Source organism: Phocoena phocoena, chromosome 1 (genome assembly GCF_963924675.1).
Source record: "Phocoena phocoena chromosome 1, mPhoPho1.1, whole genome shotgun sequence".
NCBI lineage: Eukaryota > Metazoa > Chordata > Mammalia > Artiodactyla > Phocoenidae > Phocoena > Phocoena phocoena.
In genome coordinates, this window is record NC_089219.1 from 53671369 (window position 1) to 53694810 (window position 23442).

The 23442-nt window shown below is 36.0% G+C and overlaps 1 protein-coding gene and 1 pseudogene across 7 annotated transcripts in view; one reads left to right on the plus strand and one right to left on the minus strand.

Annotated features, from left to right (window-relative positions):
• The window catches only part of DOCK7 (dedicator of cytokinesis 7), a 216361-nt gene that overhangs the window by 170937 nt on the left and 21982 nt on the right, over window positions 1-23442 (minus strand). For all 7 annotated transcript variants that reach the window (XM_065872784.1, XM_065872822.1, XM_065872816.1 and 4 more), the window contains 7 exons: window positions 13066-13241; window positions 12808-12876; window positions 7677-7806; window positions 7371-7583; window positions 6969-7054; window positions 6329-6395; window positions 5047-5196 (listed from right to left, as the gene is read on the minus strand). In XM_065872784.1, coding sequence (XP_065728856.1) covers window positions 5047-5196; window positions 6329-6395; window positions 6969-7054; window positions 7371-7583; window positions 7677-7806; window positions 12808-12876; window positions 13066-13241 — 891 coding nt within the window. The remainder of the gene's footprint in view (window positions 1-5046; window positions 5197-6328; window positions 6396-6968; window positions 7055-7370; window positions 7584-7676; window positions 7807-12807; window positions 12877-13065; window positions 13242-23442) is intronic.
• LOC136130811 (small ribosomal subunit protein eS26 pseudogene) lies at window positions 2958-3305 on the plus strand (annotated as a pseudogene).

Here is a 23442-nt window from a genome sequence, read left to right on the forward strand (position 1 = left end):
TCAAAATGGATCAAACACCTAAACATAAACCTAAAACTATTAAACTCTTAGAAGAAAAAATAAAGGAAAAGCTTCCTGTGATTGGATTTGGTAATGTATTCTTGGATTTGACACAAAAAAAAGCAAAGGCAACAAAAGTAAAAATAGTTAAATTGGATTACATCAAAATTTAAAACTTTTGTATATGACAGAACACAATCAACAGGGTGAAAGGCAACCCACAGAATGAGAGAAGATATTTGCAAATCATATAACTTGATAAGGAGTTCTTTATCCAAAACAGATAAAGAAATCCTACAACTCAACAACAAAACAACAAATAATCTGATTTTTAAATGGGCAAAGAACTTGAATAGACATTTCTCCAAAAAAGCCATACAAACGTCTAAGAAGCATATAAAAAGACACTCAACATCACTAATCATTAGGGGAAATGCAAATCAAAACCACAATGAGATATCACCTTACACCCATCAGGATGGCCACAATTAAATAAACAAACAAACAAATAACAAGCATTGGCAAGGATATGGAAAACTGGAACCCCTGTGTGCTTTTTATGGTGTAAAATCGTAATCTGCTGTAGAAGACAGTACAGACGTTCCTCAAAAAGTTAAAAATAGAATTATCATGTAATTCAGAAAACCTATTTCTGGGTATATATTCAATAGAATTGAAAGCAGGGACTCAAACAGATATTCACACACCCATGTTCATAGCAGCATTATTCACAATAGCCAAAAGGTAGAAGCAATTCAAGTGTCCATCAAAGAATGAGTAAACAAAACATGAGTATACACATACACATGGAATATTATTCAGCCTTAAAAGGAAGAAAATTCTGAAACATGCTACCACCTGGATGAACCTTGAAGACATTACGCCAAGGGAAATAAGCCTGTCACAAAAAGACGAATACTGTATTATTCCATTCAAATGAGGTATCTAGAATAGACAAATTCATAGAAACAAAGAGCAAAATGCTGGTTGGCAGAGGCTGGGGAGAAGGAGAAATGAAGAGCTGCTACTTAATGTGTATAGAGGGTTAAGATTTTGTTGGCAAGATAAAATTTTCTAAAGATTGCTTGCGTGATAATCTGAATATACTTAATTCTGAACTGTACACATAAAAACGATTAAGATGGTAAATTTTATGTTATGTGTGTTTTACCTCAATTAAAACTATTAATAAAAGCAATCAGTCTTAAAAGTCATCTCCATTTAATATAACATCAAAGTACAAAATTACAATTAAAAAAGATAACTCACAAAATATTAAGTGGCCAATACAATTCTACTTATCATTTTTCTCCAAAATGTCTCACTTTACCCCTATAAAATTTTTAATGTTTTAGGAAAAGAAATATAAATAAAATAGGATAAAAGTCCAGAAACCAAATGAAGTGTATGCAAGAATTTAGCACATAATAAAGTTGATACTTCAAATTAGTGAATGGAGGATACATAAAGCGCTCTTACAAATTAATAAATTAATAATTGATAAAATAAAAACAATCCAATGAAATGAAGATTACACAACTGTATTTTTTTCACTTAAAACTTATGTATCCTATACACTTAAAATTTGTGTTTTTTATGTATATAAACAAGCTAAAAATGAGCTTACTATTTGAATAAGCACTACACAAAACAGAATATCCAAATGGCCAATAATTCTTAGACATCAGGGAATTATAAATTAAAGCCAAACTGACATACCCCTGCAAATGCACCAGAAATAAAATACGTAATAAAATAAATGAAATTGAAATGTAAAATACAATAACACCTGATGATATCAAATGTTAAGAAGGAAATGGAGCAAATAAAATTCTCAAGCACTGCTGATGAGACTGAAACTTGGACTAACCACGTCAGAAAACTGGTTCTTTCTACTAAAACTGAAGCTATAAATACACTATGATCCAGTAATTCAACATCTACCTATATACTCAATAGAAATGCAAAAATCATATATAAGAATGTTTACAGGGCTTCCCTGGTGGCGCAGTGGTTGAGAGTCTGCCTGCCGATGCAGGGGTCACGAGTTCGTGCCCTGGTCCGGGAAGATCCCACATGCCGCGGAGCAGCTGGGACGGTGGGCCATGGCCGCTAAGCCTGCACGTCTGGAACCTGTGCTCCGCAACGGGAGAGGCCAGAACAGTGAGAGGCCCGCATACCGCAAAAAAAAAAAAAGAATGTTTACAGCAGCATTACTTACAATATAGCCAAAAGCTAGAAATAACCCCAATGTCCATTGACTATTAGAATGACCAAACTGTGAAATGCATATAACAAGATACTATGCAGGGTGAAAAACAACCAACTATTGCTACATGCAAAAATGATGAATCATATAATTCTTTAGAATGTCAGACACAAGAATATATATGATTCCTTTTCTATGAAGAAAAAGAGGTTAAACTAATCCATGATGATAAGTCAGCATAGCAGGAAGGGGCCAAAGAAGGCTGTTGAGTAATGTTCTATATACCTTGATTTGGATTTGGTTACACAACTGAGTTAAGTATGTAAAAATTAAAGAAAGTGCACACCTTGTGCATGTTACTAACTATAAATAAAAATTTATAAAGAAAAGATAACTGAATTTCTATACACCAGTGATGAATGAAATTCTGTATATAATTTAAAATGAAAATTTTTAAATGATAACATTTAGAACAGGGTCAAAAATATCAAATTATCAGGAAGATATAGGAGAAAAGACCTAAAAACATACTGTGCTCATTGACTGGAGAACTCAGCAGTTTAAAGACGTCAGCTTTTCCAAATTGATCAGTATATTTAATGCAATCTCAGTTAACATCTCAACAAGTTCTTTCTTGAGAGAGAGTATGCCTGCATTGGGGCAGCATGGAGAGACTGACAAGCAAAAATTTATACAAAAATGTAAAGGGTCAAAAACATCCAGCCTCTCTCACCTCCTCACTTCCAAGATGACCAAGAAAAGAAGGAACAACGGTCATGCCAAAAAGGGCCATGGCCATGTGTAGCCTGTTTGCTGCACCAACTGTGCCCGATGCTTGCGCAAGGACAAGGCCATTAAGAAGCTCATCATTCAGAACATAGTAGAGGCCTAAGCCGTCAGGGACATTTCTGAAGCAAGTGTTTTTGATGCCTATGTGCTTTCCAAGCTGTATGTGAAACTACATTACTGCATGAGTTGTGCCATTCACAGCAAGGTAGTCAGGAATAGTTCTCAGGAAGCTCAGAAGGACCGAACACCTCCACCCTGATTTAGACCTACAGGTGCTGCCCCACGACTTCCACCAAAGCCCACGTAAGGAGCTAAGTCCTTAAAGACTGAAGAAATACTGTTCTCTGAAAAGACAATAAAATGGAAATCATACTTTATTTAAAAAAAAGAAAAAGAAAAAGGAACATCCAAGGCAATCTTGAAGAATAAAGCTAGAAAAAAATATACTGTTTTTTATAAACTACAATAATTTTTTTTTTGGCTGCCTTAGGTCTTCGCTGCTGTGCACAGGCTTTCTCTAATTGCGGTGAGCAGGGGCTACTCTTTGTTGTGGTGCACAGGCTTCTCATTGTGGTGGCTTCTCTTGTTGCAGAGCACGGGCAGCCAGTATTCCAATCACCATCTCTATCTTTCCAGTTCATTCCCTCAAATATGCTCTATTTTATGAAAACTATTTTCCCATGTAAAATAACTGTGTATATACATTTATCAATTGTATTAATATCTAGAACTTTACTCTTAAGTGAGTTTCTGAAGACCACTGCTGCTAAATCTTTGCTTGTAAGATTGTTCATTGTAAGTAAGATTTATTTTAACCTGAATTCATAGGAATCTGTCCACAAATTAGGACATTATTCCTGTGGGTAAATAAAATTCATTTCATGACAATCCACTTTATAACCTTATTATAAAATTCATTACCTTTTTATGATAATTTTATATAAACACAGAAAAAAAGATTAAAGAATATATTTTAGGCTATTCTCAAGTCAAGGTCAAGTTAAGGTAAATTATTCTTAAGTTACCCTAAGCTAAGTGGCTTAGTAATATTCAGATTTTAGAATCTGTAATCCTTATTCTTTTTTTTGTGGTACGCGGGCCTCTCACTGTTGTGGCCTCTCCCATTGCGGAGCACAGGCTCCGGACGCACAGGCTCAGCAGCCATGGGTCACGGGTCCAGCCACTCCGTGGCATGTGGGATCTTCCCGATCCAGGGCATGAACCCGTGTCCCCTGCATCAGCAGGCAGGCTCTCAACCACTGCACCACCAGGGAAGCCCTGTAATCCTTATTCTTAATTGGCTGACAGTCAAATCATAATGCTCCATGATCTCAGTGATTTAGATTTTAGTATTTATATATTTAGGAGCTGAGTGATAAAATCATAGTATAGTTCCTATGATGCTTAATTTTATATGCCAACATGGCTAGGTTATCAAACACCAATCTAGATGTTGCTATGAAGGTATTTTTTAGAGGTGATTAACTTTTAAATCAGTAGACTTTGAGTAGAGCAGATTACCCTCCATAATGTGGGTGGGCCTCATCCAGTTAGTTGAAGACTTGAAGAACAAAGACTAAGGTTTCTCAAAGAAGGATTCTCAAGACTGCAACACAGCAATCCTGCCTGAGTTTCTGGTCTGCTGCCCTGTGGAATTCAGACTTAAGCCTACAACATCACCCCTTACCTGGATTTCCAGCCTGCACTACACATTCCAAACCTGTCAGCCCCCACAATCACACGAGCCAATTCCTTAAAATCAATCTCTCTCTCTCTCTGTGTCTGTGTGTGTGTGTGTGTGTGTGTGTGTGTGTGTGTGTATCTCCCTCTTACTGATCTATTTCTCTGGAGAACCCTAATAAAGCTCCCCACTCAAGAAAAATTTAGGTAGCGCCTATAGTATACGTCTAATATAGTGTTAAGAAATATTAAGATGAAAAAATAGGTTAAAGATAAAATCTTTACCCTTAAAAAGCTTGCAATATTGATAGGGACACAAGTATACAGACACAACACAAATAAACAAATATATTTAACATTATTCTCACCTTTATTACAAGAAAAACATCTTGGGAAGGATAAGTGATAGAAAAAATAGCTGATCGTGCCAGGGTGGTAATGGCAGCAGGTGGTACATGTGGACGTAATAATCCTTTCATCTGCTCAGAATTAAGGTCAAAATAAAAGTTTTCTGAAATCTAAAAAACATATTCATATATTAAATTTAAAACCTGTGTATTTTATAAAAAATCACAAAAATCATACAGTCTTAAAATATTACAAATATTAGACGATTATACTAACATACAGTTTACTATATATTTCACTGACTGATCTTTACATGTCTATATCAAAGCAAAAATATATATAATGCAAAAAACATATTCTAAAGAACCATATCCCACACTCTTTTTTTTTTTTTTTTTTTCGGTACGCGGGCCTCTCACTGCTGTAGCCTCTCCCGTTGCAGAGCAAAGGCTCAGGACACGCAGGCTCAGTGGCCATGGCTCACGGGCCCAGCCGCTCCGCAGCATGTGGGATCTTCCCAGACTGGGGCACAAACCCATGTCCCCTGCATTGGCAGGCGGACTCTCAACCACTGTGCCACCAGGGAAGCCCTCCCACACTCTTTTAATTAGAAATTTAACTTCTAATAAAGTATATAAAGAAATTATTATTGAGATGAATTACCCCAAACTGAGTCTTTAAAACAATTACATGAATAACATCTCAGAAGATTTGATTTAGCAAATACAAGTTGCTGGAATACAGTTCCACTATAGAAATCCTAATATGTTGACAGCAGAAGTCACTAAAGGCATTTTAAATTTCTACTACACATTAGGCTTAGAATACTGAAATGCTGTATGAGACAGCCCTCTGAAAAACTCCTAAGTGTAATAAAGATATAATGGCAAAACTAAGAGCACTACTTTAGACAAAAATATTTGAAATATATATAAATGATCTTTTAGCTAGTAAGAATCTGAAAATTACATCAACAAAAATTCACTGTCACCATCATTATAATCCTTTATACATCAGTTGCCTAAAATGGTTTTCTTGTATTTTTTTTCTATTTACTAAACTAAAAGAAAGTTGCTTCTGCTACTTGCTTTTGGAACTCTTTCAATGAAATAAAAACTAGGTCAACTGAACTATTTTAGAGTAAGAAAATACTTTATGTCTTAAATTTCTACTTTCTTCTTAAAAAATCCATGTTTAATAATATTCTCCAAAAGTCATTATTTATCTTATAAAACAACTTAAAAACAGGTTTCTGAACCTATGATTGTGACAAAAGACTAGGTTCAAATTATATAACCTTACCTTTTTCTTTTCCTTCACATCATATAAAGCCAAACTTGCAAAAATGGGTTCAATTTCAATCTCAAACCTTTAAGAAGGAAAAGGATAAAGCAGTTTAAAAATAAAATACATAGTTCAAGAGAAACTCTCATTCCAAAAATAAATTCTCTCAATACCTTGTACTTTTCTACATCTGTGCTACACCATCTATACTGCCCCTCTTCCTGAAACACACTTCTCCACGTATACCTTTCACAGTCTAAGTCAACCATTACTACGTACTTCAAAATCTTAAGAAAAAAGAAAGCCTGCCATGTAACAAATATAAAATCATCTCTAAGGAAAAAGATACTTTGTCTTTATATTCCTCAAGCCAAGAACAGTGTCTGATAAATACTACAGATTTCAGTGAATGTTTTTTCAAGTTTTAAGACTAGTTATATAACTGAGGCAGAGTCATCTTCACCTAGCCAAAAATGCTCTCAAGCTCAGCTTCATAGGCAGGATGAAATGTTTAGTAGAATTTAAAATTATGTACAGAACATTACTTTTCAAAAGGACACAAACACAAGTATAAAATCTACCAGGATTTTGTTATACTGGTATTCAAAATATTATTCCAGAAAATAAAAGTTACATAGTAAACAAAATAAATACTCACTTGAGTGATAAACATTTTACAAGAAGTCTTTGACCAAAATGTTCTTTGGGCACCTCAGGAACACTAAGTCGTTCTATTGGTTCTTCCTACAAATTGACAAGCAACACCAAAATGAGCATGCTTACCATATGTCAACCCTTTACAATTTATTTTTTAAGAACTTATTTTATTAATCTACTACTTTTAGTCTTCACAAGTGAACACAGAAAAGACTGGCCTATTTATCCTCAAACAGGAGTCATTATATCATAAGTGTGCTCAACTATATTTCATTTACAAAAAGCATAGCTATGTTTCAATTAAGTTTTATTCCCTACATTATCATAATGCTACATACAATTCATACTCCCAAAACATCTATATTAATAATCATTTACTTCTTTATATCCAAATTATCTATACCTCATCTGGTGATGGATGCAAGGCAAAGAGTTCCTTATGACGGTTTGCTTTCCTTTGGTCATCATTCTGACGGTCTATTTCTTCATTTGGAGTTCGATCAAGTAAATTGGGAAGCAAAGAATCAGGAAGTGAATTTTTCAAGTCAAAAATACTGCAGGCCCAGCTACCCCTTGGAGTATCATCTATTGACATTGAACGTCTTTTAAGATCATCCTGTAATGTAAAACATTAAATATATTAATCAATGAATAAAAAAAAGCTATATTAAAATAACTTCTTATAGTCATTTAAAAATAAAAGTATTACTTGTTCATCCTGGTAGTTGTTGCCATCTGGAGCTTCATCGGATTCAAAGACCTGTTTTGGCAAACCTTTTTGCCTTTCTTTCTGTTTATCTAATGTATTAGGATTAAATCCTGTTCCCAGTTTATGATATCTATTCAAAATAAAATAATTAAGGAAATATCAATTTTTGAAAATTTTTCACTTTTTCATCATCATTATGTAATAAGCCAACTGTTCTCTGCATTATTTCTTTACATAATAAGAATATATTCTGGCAGTTTTTAGTGTATTTAACTAGAGGTTTAAGAAAACTTCCATCCAGAGTTCCTTTAATCCAACTAAAGAGCATTTATGAGTTTCCAGAGGTAAATCATATTGTCCTTCCTTTTCATGACAATCCTGTGGATATAATTTAAGTTGTACTTTCAATTCAGAGAATTGGTCAGTAAAAGGAAAGGATGGGAAGCCAGGTTAAAGAATAAAATGAGAGAGCAGAAAATATATCCTGCATTCATCACAATGTAAATTTTTAAAAGGCAAAAATATATAAAGCACTGAAGCTTAAAGTTCCAAATAGCCAAAAAAATTTTGCTATATCTCATTATGTATAAAAAATCTTAAAACAACCTAAAGCTTCAGGCTTCTAAAATGAAAAAATAGGGACTTCCTGGTGGCGCAGTGGTTAGGAGTCCACCCACCAATGCAGGGGACATGGGTTCGATCCCTGGTCCAGGAAGATCCCACATGCTGCGGAGCAACTAAGACCATGCGCCTAGAGCCAGTGCTCCGCAACGAGAGAAGCCACAGCAATGAGAAGCCCACGCACCACAACAAAGAGTAGACCCCACTCGCCACAACTAGAGAAAGCCCACACGCAGCAACGAAGACGGAACGCAGCCCAAAAAAAAAAAAAGAGCCTGTAAAATGAAAGAATAGCAAGATCTACACCACTGTATACATATATTCTTAATTAACATATATTGTTGTATAATATATATATTAGGCTAAGAACAACTCTTAAACTAATGTATACTTCTTTTCTAACAACCCAATGTCCAAGAATATTAGAGACATTATGATCAAAGAGCAACTACTGTGTCACACCTCATATAGTCAAACTGGGGGAAATTTTAACTGGAGCATAAACAATTATAATTACCAGAGGATGATATGGTTCTATCAGTCAATTTATGACATAGTAAAGAATCACACTTAATATGAATTATTCACATGTCTTGCTGCGAAAGGTACTGAAATAGCAGCTACATGATGCTCACATCATAGTATAATCACAAAATAAAAGAAAGCATTTTTCTCTGGAATAACTAAAATAAAAATATGCAGTATAATAACATGAAAGATATTACTCAGAAGCAGATATTTTAATCTTTCATGAAATGTTTAAAGTGCCTTAATTTGTGTAAAAATGCCTGTAAAGTGACAAAGTTTGAATTCAAACACAGGTCTGTTTAACTCTTTACACAATGTTGACTAAAGGCAAACAGACAAAACTTTGCAGCAAAAAACCATTACCAGATATTTTTGAAAAATACTAAACTGTTTTCTAGTCTTTGCACCTTTTTTCCTCAAGGGAAACATTTGTATTTTCCTTAAAGGACAGAATACACTGTTGCTTTTCTATATGAAAAAGGGTTTTTTTTAAAATAACATTTTATTATTACAGAATCAATCCATGCTCATTGTTGAAAATTTAAAAATACAGACTTGTAAAAATACAATCATTATATTTCTACTACTCAGAGTATCAGTGTTGAACTCCTAGTATTTAACTAACTGGATCTTTTCCTGGGCGTATGTATAATCATAAGTATATACATATACATAAGTATAAACATACTTATAGTTTTTGTATTTTTTAATAAAAATGAGATAATGTGAAAAAAAAGTGCCTTAATTGAAACTAGATATCTAAGCTACTCTAATAAACCAGAATACTGTTGCATTCTTCCTCCTTTATGTCCTAAAAAACTGATAGTATGAAATTCAAGAGAGCTGAGAAGAATGACATGATTCATGATCAATACTCTTTTCTATATTATCATTCTGTTCCTGTAGTCAGTTGCTATGATAAGGCTCTACATGATTACCCATCCAACACCACCATTTCTACGACTCTGTATCTTGGCATTCTCTCCCTCACTTATTCTGTTCCAGCCACACTGACCTCTCTGCTATTCCTTGAACATTCCCAGCATGCTTCCAATATGGAGCCTTTGCGTGTACTGCTCTTGCCTCTGCCTAATACACTCTTCCCCCAGATATCCAGAGGGCTTACTCCTTAACTTCCTTCATGTCTTCACTCAAATTCATCTTATCAGAAAGGCCTCTTCTGATTAGTTATTCACAAAGTGGAATCACCTCTTCTTGGCTCTCCCTATCCCCCCATCCTACTTTTTTTCTCTACAAGACTTCCCTCTATTCTTCCCAACTATTATATATTTATCTGTGTTTGTTTAATGTCTATTGCCCTCAACCCCAAGTAGAATATAAGCTCCATGAGGGAATGGAGTTAGTTTTGTTGACTGCTGTATCATCACTGCTTAGTATAGTGCCTGGCACATACTAGCCTCTCAGTAAGTATGTCTTGAATGAATAAAGTACTTTCTATCCTTTTACCCTTCTGTGCTGAATTATGGAAGAATTTTTTGGTTTCATCTTATAACTTACTATTCCACTTTTCAGTCACATCCGCTCTGCCATTAAACCCATCTGCTGAGTTTTAAACATTTTTTTCACTGAACAAAATTTTCACTTCCAAAGATAACCAGTTGATTTTTTATATGGTTACCATAACTTTTTCACATCTCTTTGAGGATATTAGTTACACGTATGGGTCTTGATGTGTGTTCTATTAACTATTTCCTAAATTATAAGTTCTTTTATTTGTAGTTTGATAATTCTCTTTCAAGTGCACTGGTTTTAATCAAACGGTTGGCAATTCTAGGTTCTAATGCTCATTTTTTAATTTGTAAGCCCATATCTGTCTGAAAATACTGTATCTGCTTAGCCAAGCACATATCCAGTGGCTGTGGAGAAGAGGCACCTCATGCTTCCAGGCAGAGTCTGCCAGTCTTCTGGGTATGAGGGTTCCTTCTTATTCCAAGGTATGCCCACCCCAGGCACTATTGTATGAGCTCAAGCCCCTATAATTAGTGCTCTTAAAATAGGCAGATACCGGACTTCCCCGGTGGCACAGTGGTTAAGAATCCGCCTGCCAATGCAGGGGACATGAGTTCGAGCCCTAGTCCGGGAAGATCCCACATGCCGCGGAGCAACTGAGCCCGTGCACCACAACTACTGAGCCTGCTCTCTAGAGCCCATGACCCACAACTACTGAGGCCGTGTGCTACAACTACTGAAGCCCACATGCCTAGAGCCTGTGCTCCGCAACAAGAGAAGCCACCACAATGCGAAGCCCGCACACCACAATGAAGAGTAGCCCCTGCTCGCCGCCACTGGAGAAAGCCCAGGCGCAGTAACGAAGATCCAACGCAGCCAGCCAATCAATCAATAAATAAATAGGCAGATACCTCTGCTCCCACTTCTATGCATAAAGAAGGGTATAAGAGGTTTCAAAGTAACCAAATGTCCAACATTTACCCTAGGTCCCTCTTCCACTGCCTGTATTCACTGAGCCTAAAGCTCTACTGAACCTTTTGCATGTATCTTAAATTATTCTGTGCTGTGGTTTTCTGTTGTGTTCCAGTCATACCTTTTATATTTCAGGGATACTTTAAAACTTCTAGTCTACCAAAAGTAACCCTTGGTCTTCCATTTACTACTGAAGGTAATAAATAATATCTAGTATAACAGAAAAAACTACAAGCATTAGAATCTGATGCCCCTAGGTTCTAATCCTAGCTATCCCACTTTTTGGCCATGGGACCTCAAAGAAGTTACTTAAGTACTCTGAGCCTGAGCTACCTTGTCTGCTGGAACCTTAAATGAGATGAGTGTAAAGTATCCAATAAAATGCCCAGCATATAGCAAATAACCATAAATGTTAACTACTGTACCCTCTTGGCTTAAATCAAGGTCAGCAATCCCTTGATTAGAATTAAGTAGCAAGACGACTCCATGATTCTAAGGTTAATATATTTTACAACTAATCTATTTCTATTAAGATTTCTGATTACAGGTTTCCAACATACATGCATAAAGGTAAAGACTTTTGAGTTATCTGACAGAGGAACAGTCTTCTTCAGTAATCTCTGAAATCTGGCTATTGAAATACTTATCAAAATTGTAAGTTCATAAAAACAGCTCTTCTTTATAAAGGGTAGCAGATTGTATTTTTATTAGGTCACACTAAAACTAAAAAGCATGTCAGCAGTAACCCCAAGAGTGAAACACAGTGAAATAAGACAGTTGCCCACAACAGCAACAAAATAAGCAATGGATACATCACTGTTACTAGTACAATTTAGCACAGATAACTTCATTTCTCAAAACTGCAATGTCATAACAGAATTTTCCACTACTTCAGTAATTATACTTCCTTTAGAAAAATAAAAGAAGGCTAAGAAGATTCAGTATGAAGACCCTTCTTCATTATGCAAATTAGCAAAGGAAGAATAATTTTATTTTATTTCTTAATCTGACTTGATATTTCAAACACCATCCATTAGAAACATAAATTTTGTGGTAAAACAAAACATTTTTACAACTACTAACTTGATTGGATGTACAGGTCAAGGACCTGTAAATATTCAGTTAGTTAATAAAAGGCAGAGACCTTTCAAACAGCTTGATCTAGAAAACTAGCTATTAAACTTAACCAATTCAATAAATTGGATTCTTTTTTAGAAATACAAATTATTCATCAATATTTACCCACGATTTCCCAAAAGAATTAGACTACAAATCATTATTTTATATTATTATTAGTTACTAATGATCTATGATAATATAGAAATACTATCCCCACAAATGTATTATTTTATAAGGAAAGTAAGAGAAAGTAATTGTGGAACTCCTAAGGAAAAAATATCTATATGCAAAGGTTCTTCTTTTACTTTTTCAGCTATTTTTTAAATGAATTTTCAGGTCTCATAATTAGTATTAATCTACCTTAACCCATTTATAGATCCTACTCAGTATTTTTAAATGTCATAATGAATATGTAACTTACTTTCTGATCACAATTGCCCAGTCTTCTGTATAACTTCTTATACAATCTCTAACATGTGGATCCATTTCACTATTTTAAAAAAGAAAATATATTTATAATTTAGACAGGAAAGCATTGATGTTTGTGAATTCTGCTGCTGCGCTCTTGTTCATATAATAGGAAACAACACTACCACGAGAAATAGATTCTAAATAAAATAATGGAAGGTAGCCTTTTTATAGTTACACTAAAACCAGAAATAGGTAAATGTCTCCTTACCTTTCTTCAGGTACAGCTGAAACAAGGGTTCTACAGTCCCTAGGACTATAAACCACTTCAATATCATCTGGAGGGAATTCAATCAAATCCCTTAAAAGTCCAGAATCCACAGCTAAAGGATGAGTAATGAGGTAATCTTCCAAATCCACTGGATCCACTGCTTCAGTAAGGGGCACCTTTATAAACAGGGATGGATGTGAGAGGTAGGTATAAAGGAAGAGGTGGACACAAGAATTTTAAAACTTAAATAGATCTATTATTTAAAAAAAACGTAATTTTTCCCTTGCTATTTCTAAAATGTCAACAGATATTCAGCCAGATGAACTAAAGAAACCACAGTGTTGGGTCATACTCTCTCTGATCTTCTTGCTTCAATTTTGCCCATAACTCCCACATAAAAACAGTAAGATAACAGTTTTATAATACTATACAGTGACAAAATACTCACTGGAGGGATTCTTTTTTATAATTTGGAATTTTCATTGCTAAGTTTCTTAGTGGTGCTTTTACTTTACTTGTTGTTACTGTTATCCTCGTAAAAACGTACAACCATACTGCAGTGGGGGGAAAAATGGCCCTCCAAAAGATTGCCAAATCCCAATCCATGGACCTTATATGTGAAAATAAATAAATAAAATATAAAATAAGAGTGTTTGAAGATATCATTAAGGATCTTAAAAGAGGGACATTATCCTGGATTAACTGAGTGGGTCCTAAATGCAATCATATATATCCTTATATGAAGATAAACAGAGATTTGGGCCACACCAAGAGGAAAGCCATATGAAGACACAGAAAAGAGAGATTTGAAGATTCTGGCCTTAAACGTAGAAGTGATGTGCCACAAGCAGCCACCAGAATCTGGAAGCGGCAAGAAAGTGATACTGAAGGGAGCCTCTGAAGAAAGTGCAACCTTGCCAAAACCTTGATTTCTGCCCATTGATACTGATTCCAGACTTCTGGACTCCAGCACTGTGAAAGAATACATTTCTGTTTTTTTTTGTTTTTTTTTTTTTCTGTTGTTTTAAGCCACCCAGTTTGTGGTAATTTGTTACAGCACCCAAGGAGACTAATACACAGACCCTATTAAAAGTATTATTAGCAATAATAGGATATTTGTGGCATTCCTTAGCCAAGCTGAAATTATAGTTTTTGATAAGATACTCTATTTCTTATCTAATTCAAGAAAGAAAATTATTCAGGCAAAACTATAAATGATTATACAACGAATGTGCAGTCGTGGACCAATGAAAATAAGAATATGTTATTTTTCAAGATGTTCAACTGGGTAAAAACACTGACACCTGCCTACTGTGCAAGTTTGCATTACTACAAAGAAGGTGCTTTAACCTATACTTCTTTGGACTGAACAACTAGGTAGAGCAACAACATTTTAAAGATACTAAGTAAAATAATGAATGACTATCACATCATAAACACTCAAAAGATAGTAGCTATTATTATCATTATCATTATATGTTTTCTCATTTAAACCTCCCCCAAACCCTATAAGTTAGAGATAATTACTATTTCAATTCTACAAATAAAGGCAATTGTGCTCAAAGAAGTTAACTTCTGAAAATAAAATAGCCACAAAATGAAGAGCAAAATTTCAAACTGGGTCTTTAAGATCTAGATTCATGGTTTTCTCTCATAAGCATTCTATCTTACCTATTCTACCAAGTACATAATACACTATCATGACATGCTTAATAGAAGCATAGAAGCAACTCATCAGGGAAAGGGAAATCATTTTCAATTACTGTTGCTGAAAAAATTGGATATCTATATGGGGGGGAAAATGAACTTCAATCCTTACATCACAACATATACAAAAACTAAATTGAGATGGACCATAGATATAAACATAAATGCTAAAACTATAAAGCTGCTAGAAGGAAATATAGGAGAATATCTTCAAAATTTGGAGTAGGCAAGGGTTTCTCAGACATGACAGAGAAAGGGATAATCGTAAAAGAAAAATTGATACATCAAAAGATGGTTAAGAAAATGAACAGGCAAGCCACACTAGGAGAAAATATTTACAAAATACATTTAATAAGTGACTGGCGGGCTTCCCTGGTGGCGCAGTGGTTGAGAGTCCGCCTGCCGATGCAGGGGACACGAGTTCGTGCCCCGGTCCGGGAAGATCCCACATGCCGTGGAGTGGCTGGGCCCCTGAGCCATGGCCATTGAGCCTGCGCGTCCGGAGCCTGTGCTCCGCAACGGGAGAGGCCACGACAGTGAGAGGCTCACGTACCGCAAAAAAAAAAAAAAAAAAAAAAAAAAAAAAATAAGTGACTGGCATCTAGAATATATAAAAAAGTCCCACATCTCATAAAAACAAACCACCCCCTCAAATAAATGGCGCGGGGGTGGGGGTGGGCAGTTGGTAAGACATTCAGAAAGGAAGATATAAAAATGGCCAGTTAGGGACTTCCCTGGTGGCACAGTGGTTAAGAATCCATCTCCCAACGCAGGGGACACAGGATGAATCCCTGGTCAGGGAACTGGATCCTACATGCATGCTGTAACTAGGAGTTTGCACGCCACAACTAAGGAGCCCTCGAGCCCAACTAACGAGCACACGTGCTGCAACCAAGACCTGGCACAACCTAAATAAATAAATAAATAAATAAAATTTTTAAAATAAAAAATCCAACAGAGTCCATAAAATAAATTTTTTTTTTTTAAATGGCCATTTAGCACATGAAAATGTGCTCAACATCAAAGTCACAAGTAGGTACTTCCACATCCAGGAAGATGGAGTAGACATACTTTTCTCTATTCTTCCCACTAGTTACAACTACAAACCCTGAAGATTATATATAAAATAAACATAAGACGGCTCTAAAAGGTGGATAGAAAAAAGCAGACCAACAGGGACCTCGGGACCCAAGGAATAGCACAATAGTGAGTTACCTAAAATTTCTTTTTACCTTATATACTCCAGACCTGATGCTAGAGAGGTCCACAACCCAGAAACACCAAGGAGCATAGGAAAACAAAAAACACAACCAAAGCCTGTTCTCCCCAGCCAAACGACCAAGAGAGCAGCAGCCTAGCAAAATAGAAAAGGTTAGAGAATAACCACTCTACTCCAGCCAAACATCACATGAAAAACTGTAGTCCCACCCATATCCACACCAGCAAAGGCCAAATAGGGAGCTAGACTTCACCCTCACCAAGCTGTAACAAGCCATCCCAACACTACCCATTCAGCACGATGTCAGAGAAGTCAGAGTGGGGAGCTGAGATTTTCATATCTACTGGAAGGTAATGAATCCTCCACTCCCACAGTGTCAGTGGAGTCCACACAGGGAATCTGGACACCTATTCCTATACAGCAGTAACAAGAACTCCTTCCCCTTACTGCTGAGGCAATGTCAGGTGAGGTCTATATAATTTAATACCTATAGGGTGAAGAGACATAAAGGTACATAAGATTTCCACACTTCACTCAAACTAGTAAAATGTCAACACCAGTAGTGTGATTAGTTATGTATATACAATACCTTAAGCAACCACTAAAAAGACTATACAAAGATATGCACTCAACAACATTACAGATAAATCAAAATGGAATTCTAAAAACTGTTCAGATAACCCACAGGAAGACAGAAAAAGGAAACTAGAGAAACAAAAGGCAGAGAGAACAAACAAAAAATAAAATGGCAGATTAAAGCCCTAGCAGAATGATAATAACATTAAATGTAAATGGCCTACATACACCAATAAAAAGATAAGAAACTGGCAGAATGGATTTAAAAACATGACGTACCAGTAAGGTATACCAAAAGCTCACTTCAAAAAAGACAATATAAGGAGGCTGAAAACAGAAGGATGGAAAAAGATATACCATATATACATTAATCAAAAGAAAGCAGAAGTGGCTATATTAACATAAGATAAAGTACTTCGACTTCAGTGCAAAGAAAAGTACTGAATAAAGAGGGACATTACCTGATGATAACAGCTATGCCCCATAGCAATCTTAAATGTGCATGTACTAAATAACAGAGCTATAAATTATGGGAAGCAAAAACTGACAGAACTGAAAGAAGAAATAAGATATATCTACAGTTATAGCTGGAGACTTCAAGACATCTCTCTCAACAACTGAAAGAAAACCGAACAGAAAAATCAACAAGGATATGGTAAAATTCAACAGCACCATCAACCAATAGGATCTAACTGACATTGTTTTATAGAACAATCCACCCAACGACAACAGACCAAATACTTTTCTCAAAGGCCCAAAAAGTAAATACCAGGACAGACCATATCCTGAACCCTAAAACAAACCTCAAAAAATTTTTAAAAATTGAAATCATACAGAGTGTGTTCTCTGACCATAATGTAATCAAACTAGAAATTAGCAACAGAAAGACAACAGGAAAACCTCCAAACACTTGAAAACTAAAAACACAGTTCCAAATAATCCATGAGTCACAAAAGTGTGAAAAATGAAACTTAAAAATTACATTGAACTAAATGAAAATAAAACATAACAAAATTAGTGGGATGAGGAAAGTGCAAATCAAAAACACAAGATACTACTTCACACCCATTATGATGGCTATTACCAAAAAATGTAAAATAACAAGTGTAGGAGAGGATATTGAGAAATTGGAAGTCTTGTGCACTGCTGGTGGGAATGTAGAATGGTACAGCTGCTGTGGAAAACAATTCGGTGGTTCTGGAAAAAAAAAAATACCAAAACACACAGAATTATCATATGACCCACCAATTCCACTTCCAGCTATATACTCAAAAAAACTGAAAATAGAGACTCAAACAGATACTTGTACACTAATGTTCATAGCAGCATCATTACCGATAGCCAAAAGATGAGAACAATCCAATGTCCATCAACAGATGAATGGATAAACAAAATGTGGTACACATATACAATGGCATATTTTTCAACCTTAAAAAGAAATGAAATTCTAACACGTGCTGTAACAAGCATGAACCTTGAAGACATTATGCTGAGTGAAATAAGCCAGACACAAAAAGACAAATATTGTATGATTCCACTTACGTGAGGTATGTACATATAATAGACAAATTCATAGAAACAGGAAATAGAATGGAGGTTACTGGGGATTGGAAGGAGCTGGGGGATGGAATTATTTTTTAATGGGTGCAGGGTTTCAGTTTGCGTTAATTTAAAAGTTTTGGAAATGGACAGTGGTAATGGTTGCACAAAATTGTGAGTGTACTTGATGCCATTTAATTGTACACTTAGAAATGGTTAAACTGATACATTTTGTTGTGTATATTTTACCACAATATAAATACATACATACATAAATTTAAGCGAACATTTTTTTAAACTTTATAAATCAATGTTTCTCCACCTAAGAATTATTTCTGAGGCAGTACACTTTTCAGGATTCAAAGTGTCACAAATGATACTCCATGAAAATAATGACAAAAGCTGGGAGTCCTTACATATGTCTAATTCAAAACTAACCTTTCCTCAAAGATTGACCAATCATATCAAGAGTAAGGGTTAGGGTTGGGAAGAAAGCTATGACACTCTCTTAACAACACTAAATCACAGAGATGATAAATGATCTTGTTTCCCAGACTCACATAGAAAGTCACTGGTTTTCTAGGTGTAATACTAACTAGACTTGGAGCAAAGAAATAAATTTATTTCTGCTACAACTGTCTCCACTCTCTCTGACTCCCATCAGAGACAACTGCCTGGGCTAGTTTTCGGATGTAATGATGAGCTGCTTACAACTATAAATTATTTTGCAAGACTCCAAAGAAAGATCCTGTATTTACAGATTCAAGGGAGGAGATTGCAACATGATTTTATAACAGAGAATGACTAGGCAGTAAGCAGGATTAAAGGATGCAATAAGAAGCAATAGTGAAGCACTACAGAATCCCTTACAGGCAATGTGAGACACTATCTTACTTCAACAATCACTGCATTGGAATTCTGACTAACATGTTTAGTGTTCAGATCTCTTTCAGTCTTTTCTGGTGTGCCATCAAAATTCTGGTATTTGATTAGTGGTTGTTTTGGGATGGGAGAAGGGAGACAAAAGGGTGAGAGCTAAACAGTTTCTTTCTGACGTAATGAAAACGTTCTAAATTGACTGTTGTGATGGTTGCACATTATATGTGAACATATTAAATCCACTGAATTGTAAATTAAATGGATGAATTGTATGGTTATGTGAAAAAAGTCTCAGTAAAGCCATTAAAAAAAAAGTTGAACCAGAATCTAATCGTATACAGAAAATACAGAAGATAGAGAAACAAGTCTATGAGGAAGAAATTTCAAAAACGTCGAACCAGAATCTAACCAGTTACAGGAAATACAGAAGACAGAGAAACAAGTCTACAAGGAAATAAACATAAAATCCAAAAGGCAGGAAATTCTATAACACAACTAATCCAATTTCCTCAACAAGTCAATGGCATAAAAACAAACAAACTTAAAAGTTGGGGGAGGGAGTAGTATTCCACTGTGTATATACACCACATCTTCTTTATCCATTCATCTGTTGATGGACATTTAGGTTGCTTCCATATCTTGGCTATTGTAAATAATGTTGCTATGAACATTGGGGTGTGTGTATCTTCTCGAATTAGTGTTTTCATTTTCTTCAGATAAATACCCAGAAGTGGAACTGCTGGATCATACTGTAGTTCTATATTTAGTTTTTTTTGTTTTTTTGGGTTTTTTTGCCGTACGCAGGCCTCTCACTGTTGTGGCCTCTCCTGTTGCGGAACAGAGGCTCCGGACGCGCAGGCTCAGTGGCCATGGCTCACGGGCCCAGCCGCAGGGTGGGGTCTTCCCAGACCAGGGCACAAACCCGTGTCCCCTGCATCGGCAGGCAGACTCTCAACCACTGCGCCACCAGGGAAGCCCTATATTTAGTTTTTTGAGGAACCTCCATACGTTTTCCAGTATGGAAGAAAACATACGGCTGTACCACTTTACATTCTCACCAACAGTGCACAAAGGTTCCCTTTTCTCCACATCCTCGCCAGCACTTGTTATCGCTTGTCTTCTTGATGATAACCATTCTAACAGGTGTGGGGATAGCTCATCATGGTTTTAATTTCCATTTCCCTACGCACTTTTTCATGTATCTGTTGGCCATTTGGATAACGTCTTTGGGAAAATGTCTATTTAGTTCTTCTGCCTATTTTTAATCGGGTTGTTTGTCTTTTTGTTATTGAGTTGTATGAGTTCTTTATATATTTTGGATATTAACCCCTTATCTGATATATGATTTGCAAAAATTTTTCTCCCATAGGATGCCTTTTCATTTTATTAATTGTTTCTTTGGCTGTGCAAAAGCTTTTAAGCTTGATATAGCCCCAATTTGTTGATTTTTGCTTTTGGTGTTTGTGCTTTTGGTGTCATATCCAAAAACATCATTTCCAAGAACAACATCAAGGAGCTTCTTCTCTACATTTTCTTCTAGGAGTTTTATAGTATCAGGTGTTATGTTTAAGACTGATCCATTTCAAGTTAATTTTTGTGAGTGGTGTAAGATAGGGAACCAATTTCACTGCTCTGCATGTGTCTTTCTAGCTTTCCCAGCACCATTTGTTGGCCTTTCCCCACTGGATGCTCTTGGCAGCCTTGTAGACTATTAGATGACCATATGAGCAACAACGTGGATGGATCTGGATGATATTATGCTTAGTGAAATAAGTCAGACAGAGAAAAACAAATTTTACGTTATCACATGTGCAATCTATAAAATAAAACAAACTAGAGAATATAACAAAAAAAGAAACAGACTCACAAATATAGAGAACAAACTAGTAGTTACCAGTGGGGGGGACAGGGAGCAGGACAGGGGTAGGAGATTAAGAGGTACAAATTACTATTATAAAATAAAGAAGCTACAATAATATATTGTACAGCAAAGGGAACATAGTATTTTATAATAACTCTGAATGGAGTACAACCTTTAAATATAGTGAAACACAGTGCTGTACACCTGAAACTTATTTAATATTGTAAGTCAGCCGTACCTCAATTTAAAAAAAAAAGTTAGAGGAGGGAGAAGCTGCCCTTTTTTTTAAAAATGCAAGTGATCTAAGACCAAATTCCATCTGTGGATTTTGTTTGATCCTGATTTGAATAAACCAACTATAAAAAGATATGTATGAAATAATCAAGAAAATTTAACATGCACTGGATATTATTAGATGATACCAAAGAATTATGGACTGTTAATTTTGTTAAGTGTGATAACAGCACTGTGGTTAAATTTAAAGATGTTAATGTTTATACTAGTCTTCTACTTCTATGTATGTTTGAAGATTCCCATAAGTTAAAAAGAACTTTTTCAGAGAGAATACAAGAAGAGAAATTGAAATCAGCAAGCTCTGACAACCCTTCAACAGAATTTTGTTGCAAAAAAGAGCAAAGAAATATTGGAAGTTGGAGACTGATGGAAAAGTGGGGCAAAAAAAGCAGAACTGGGCTTCCCTGGTGGCGCAGTGGTTGAGAGTCTGCCTGCCAATGCAGGGGAGACGGGTTCAAGCCCTGGTCTGGGAAGATCCCACGTGCCACGGAGCAGCTGGGCCCGTGAGCTACAAATACTGAGCTCTGCGCGTCTGGAGCCTGTGCTCCGCAGCAAGAGAGGCCGCGACAGTGAGGCCCGCGCACCGCGATGAAGAGTGGCCCCCGCTTGCCACAACTAGAGAAAGCCCTCGCACAGAAACGAAGACCCAACACAGCCAAAAATAAATAAATGAATAAATAAATTTATTTTAAAAAAATGATAGCTTAATTTAAAAAAAAAAAAAAAGCAGAATTTTTTTAAATAGGAGAAATAACGGTATGTTTGCATGTTTATATACTGGTGGGAATGATCCAATAAATAGAGAGAAAAAGTGATGATATAAAAGAGAAGGGAGGACTTCCCTGTTGGCACAGTGGTTAAGAATCTGCCTGCCAATGCAGGGGACACAGGTTCGAGCCCTGGTCCAGGAGGATCCCACATGCTGCAGAGCAACTAAGCCCGTGCTACTGAGCCTGTGCTCTAGAGCCCACGTGCCACAACTACTGAAGCCTGCGCACCTACAGCCGGTGCTCCACAAGAGAAGCCACTGCAATGAGAAGCACGTGCACCACAATGAAGAGTAGCCCCCACTCACCACAACTAGAGAAAGCCCACATGCGGCAACGAAGATCCAACACAGCCAAAAATAAATAAATAAAATAAATAAATTTTTTTCAAAAAGGGAGTAGGGAGAATTCCTAAAGTACTGTACTTGAGTGAGAGAACTTGGGATCTAGTTCACTAGTGGTTCATTTAAAATAACTGGTGAATAGACACAATACGGGTACAGATGATAAAAGGTGAACACACGTGGTGGTAGGAGTATGTGGAAGTTCTTTCTGACTGCTTCAATTTTCTCAGTGAAACAGGAAGTCAAGTCATCCTCAGAGTGAAAATGGGGAAGAGCAATTAGGGTTTTAAGGGAAGAGTAGGAGGCATGAAATGGGTCAACTAAAACAGTGGGAAAATGAACGGACTAGGAAAATAAAATGTTTGCCTAGCAATGTTAAAGCCTTCATGAGTTAGTGGTCATAACTTTAAAGTGAGACCAGTCAACGGGATCTGTGTGTTTTCCTCCAGCCATACTCAGCTGCACGAGTGCAGGTATGAAGTAAGCAGAAGGCTGGATTTAAACAGCACTGAGGTAGTGCAAATGACATGAGAAGAAGTTAAGGAAGCCAAGAGTATACGCAAAAGAGTAATTATAATGCTCAACAAATAATTTAAGTTTGGTAAGGAGAGAAAAGAGGACATCAAGGGGTGAGAGACATACAAAAGTTAGTATGATCACAAATTCTAGGTCCCAGTGGTGTTGAAGGACAGTTGAAGTCAGAGCACCAGAACAAGAGAGCAAGAAAGATAAGAAGTGGTATTAAGAGAATAGGAAACATAAAACTGAGATTACAGGAGGCTTATGGTTATTCATAATGACTAAATCCAGGGATGACTATGGAAGTGAATAGTTAAGGTGTAACACAGAATGCGGGAAATCAGTTGAAAAGAGGAGTTCAAGACACTAAGAGAGCATTAGAAGGATCATCTCCATGTACATTGAAACCATCCAGAAATCTATATATTCTAAAATTTCTCCAATCAGTATGCTACTGTTGTTAAAAGTAAACTCCATGTTTTAAAATTTTAATAACACAAACATTATATATAAACATGTCGCTACAAGTCAATCAAACTATTATGCTCTGGCATATGATGTCTGTTCAATAATTGGTACCATTTCATAACCAAACAGAAAGTGTTAATACAACTTCACCCAAGTCAGTCTTAATTACTTTTTCAGTTTTTGACAAATGGAGCATGTTTTTAA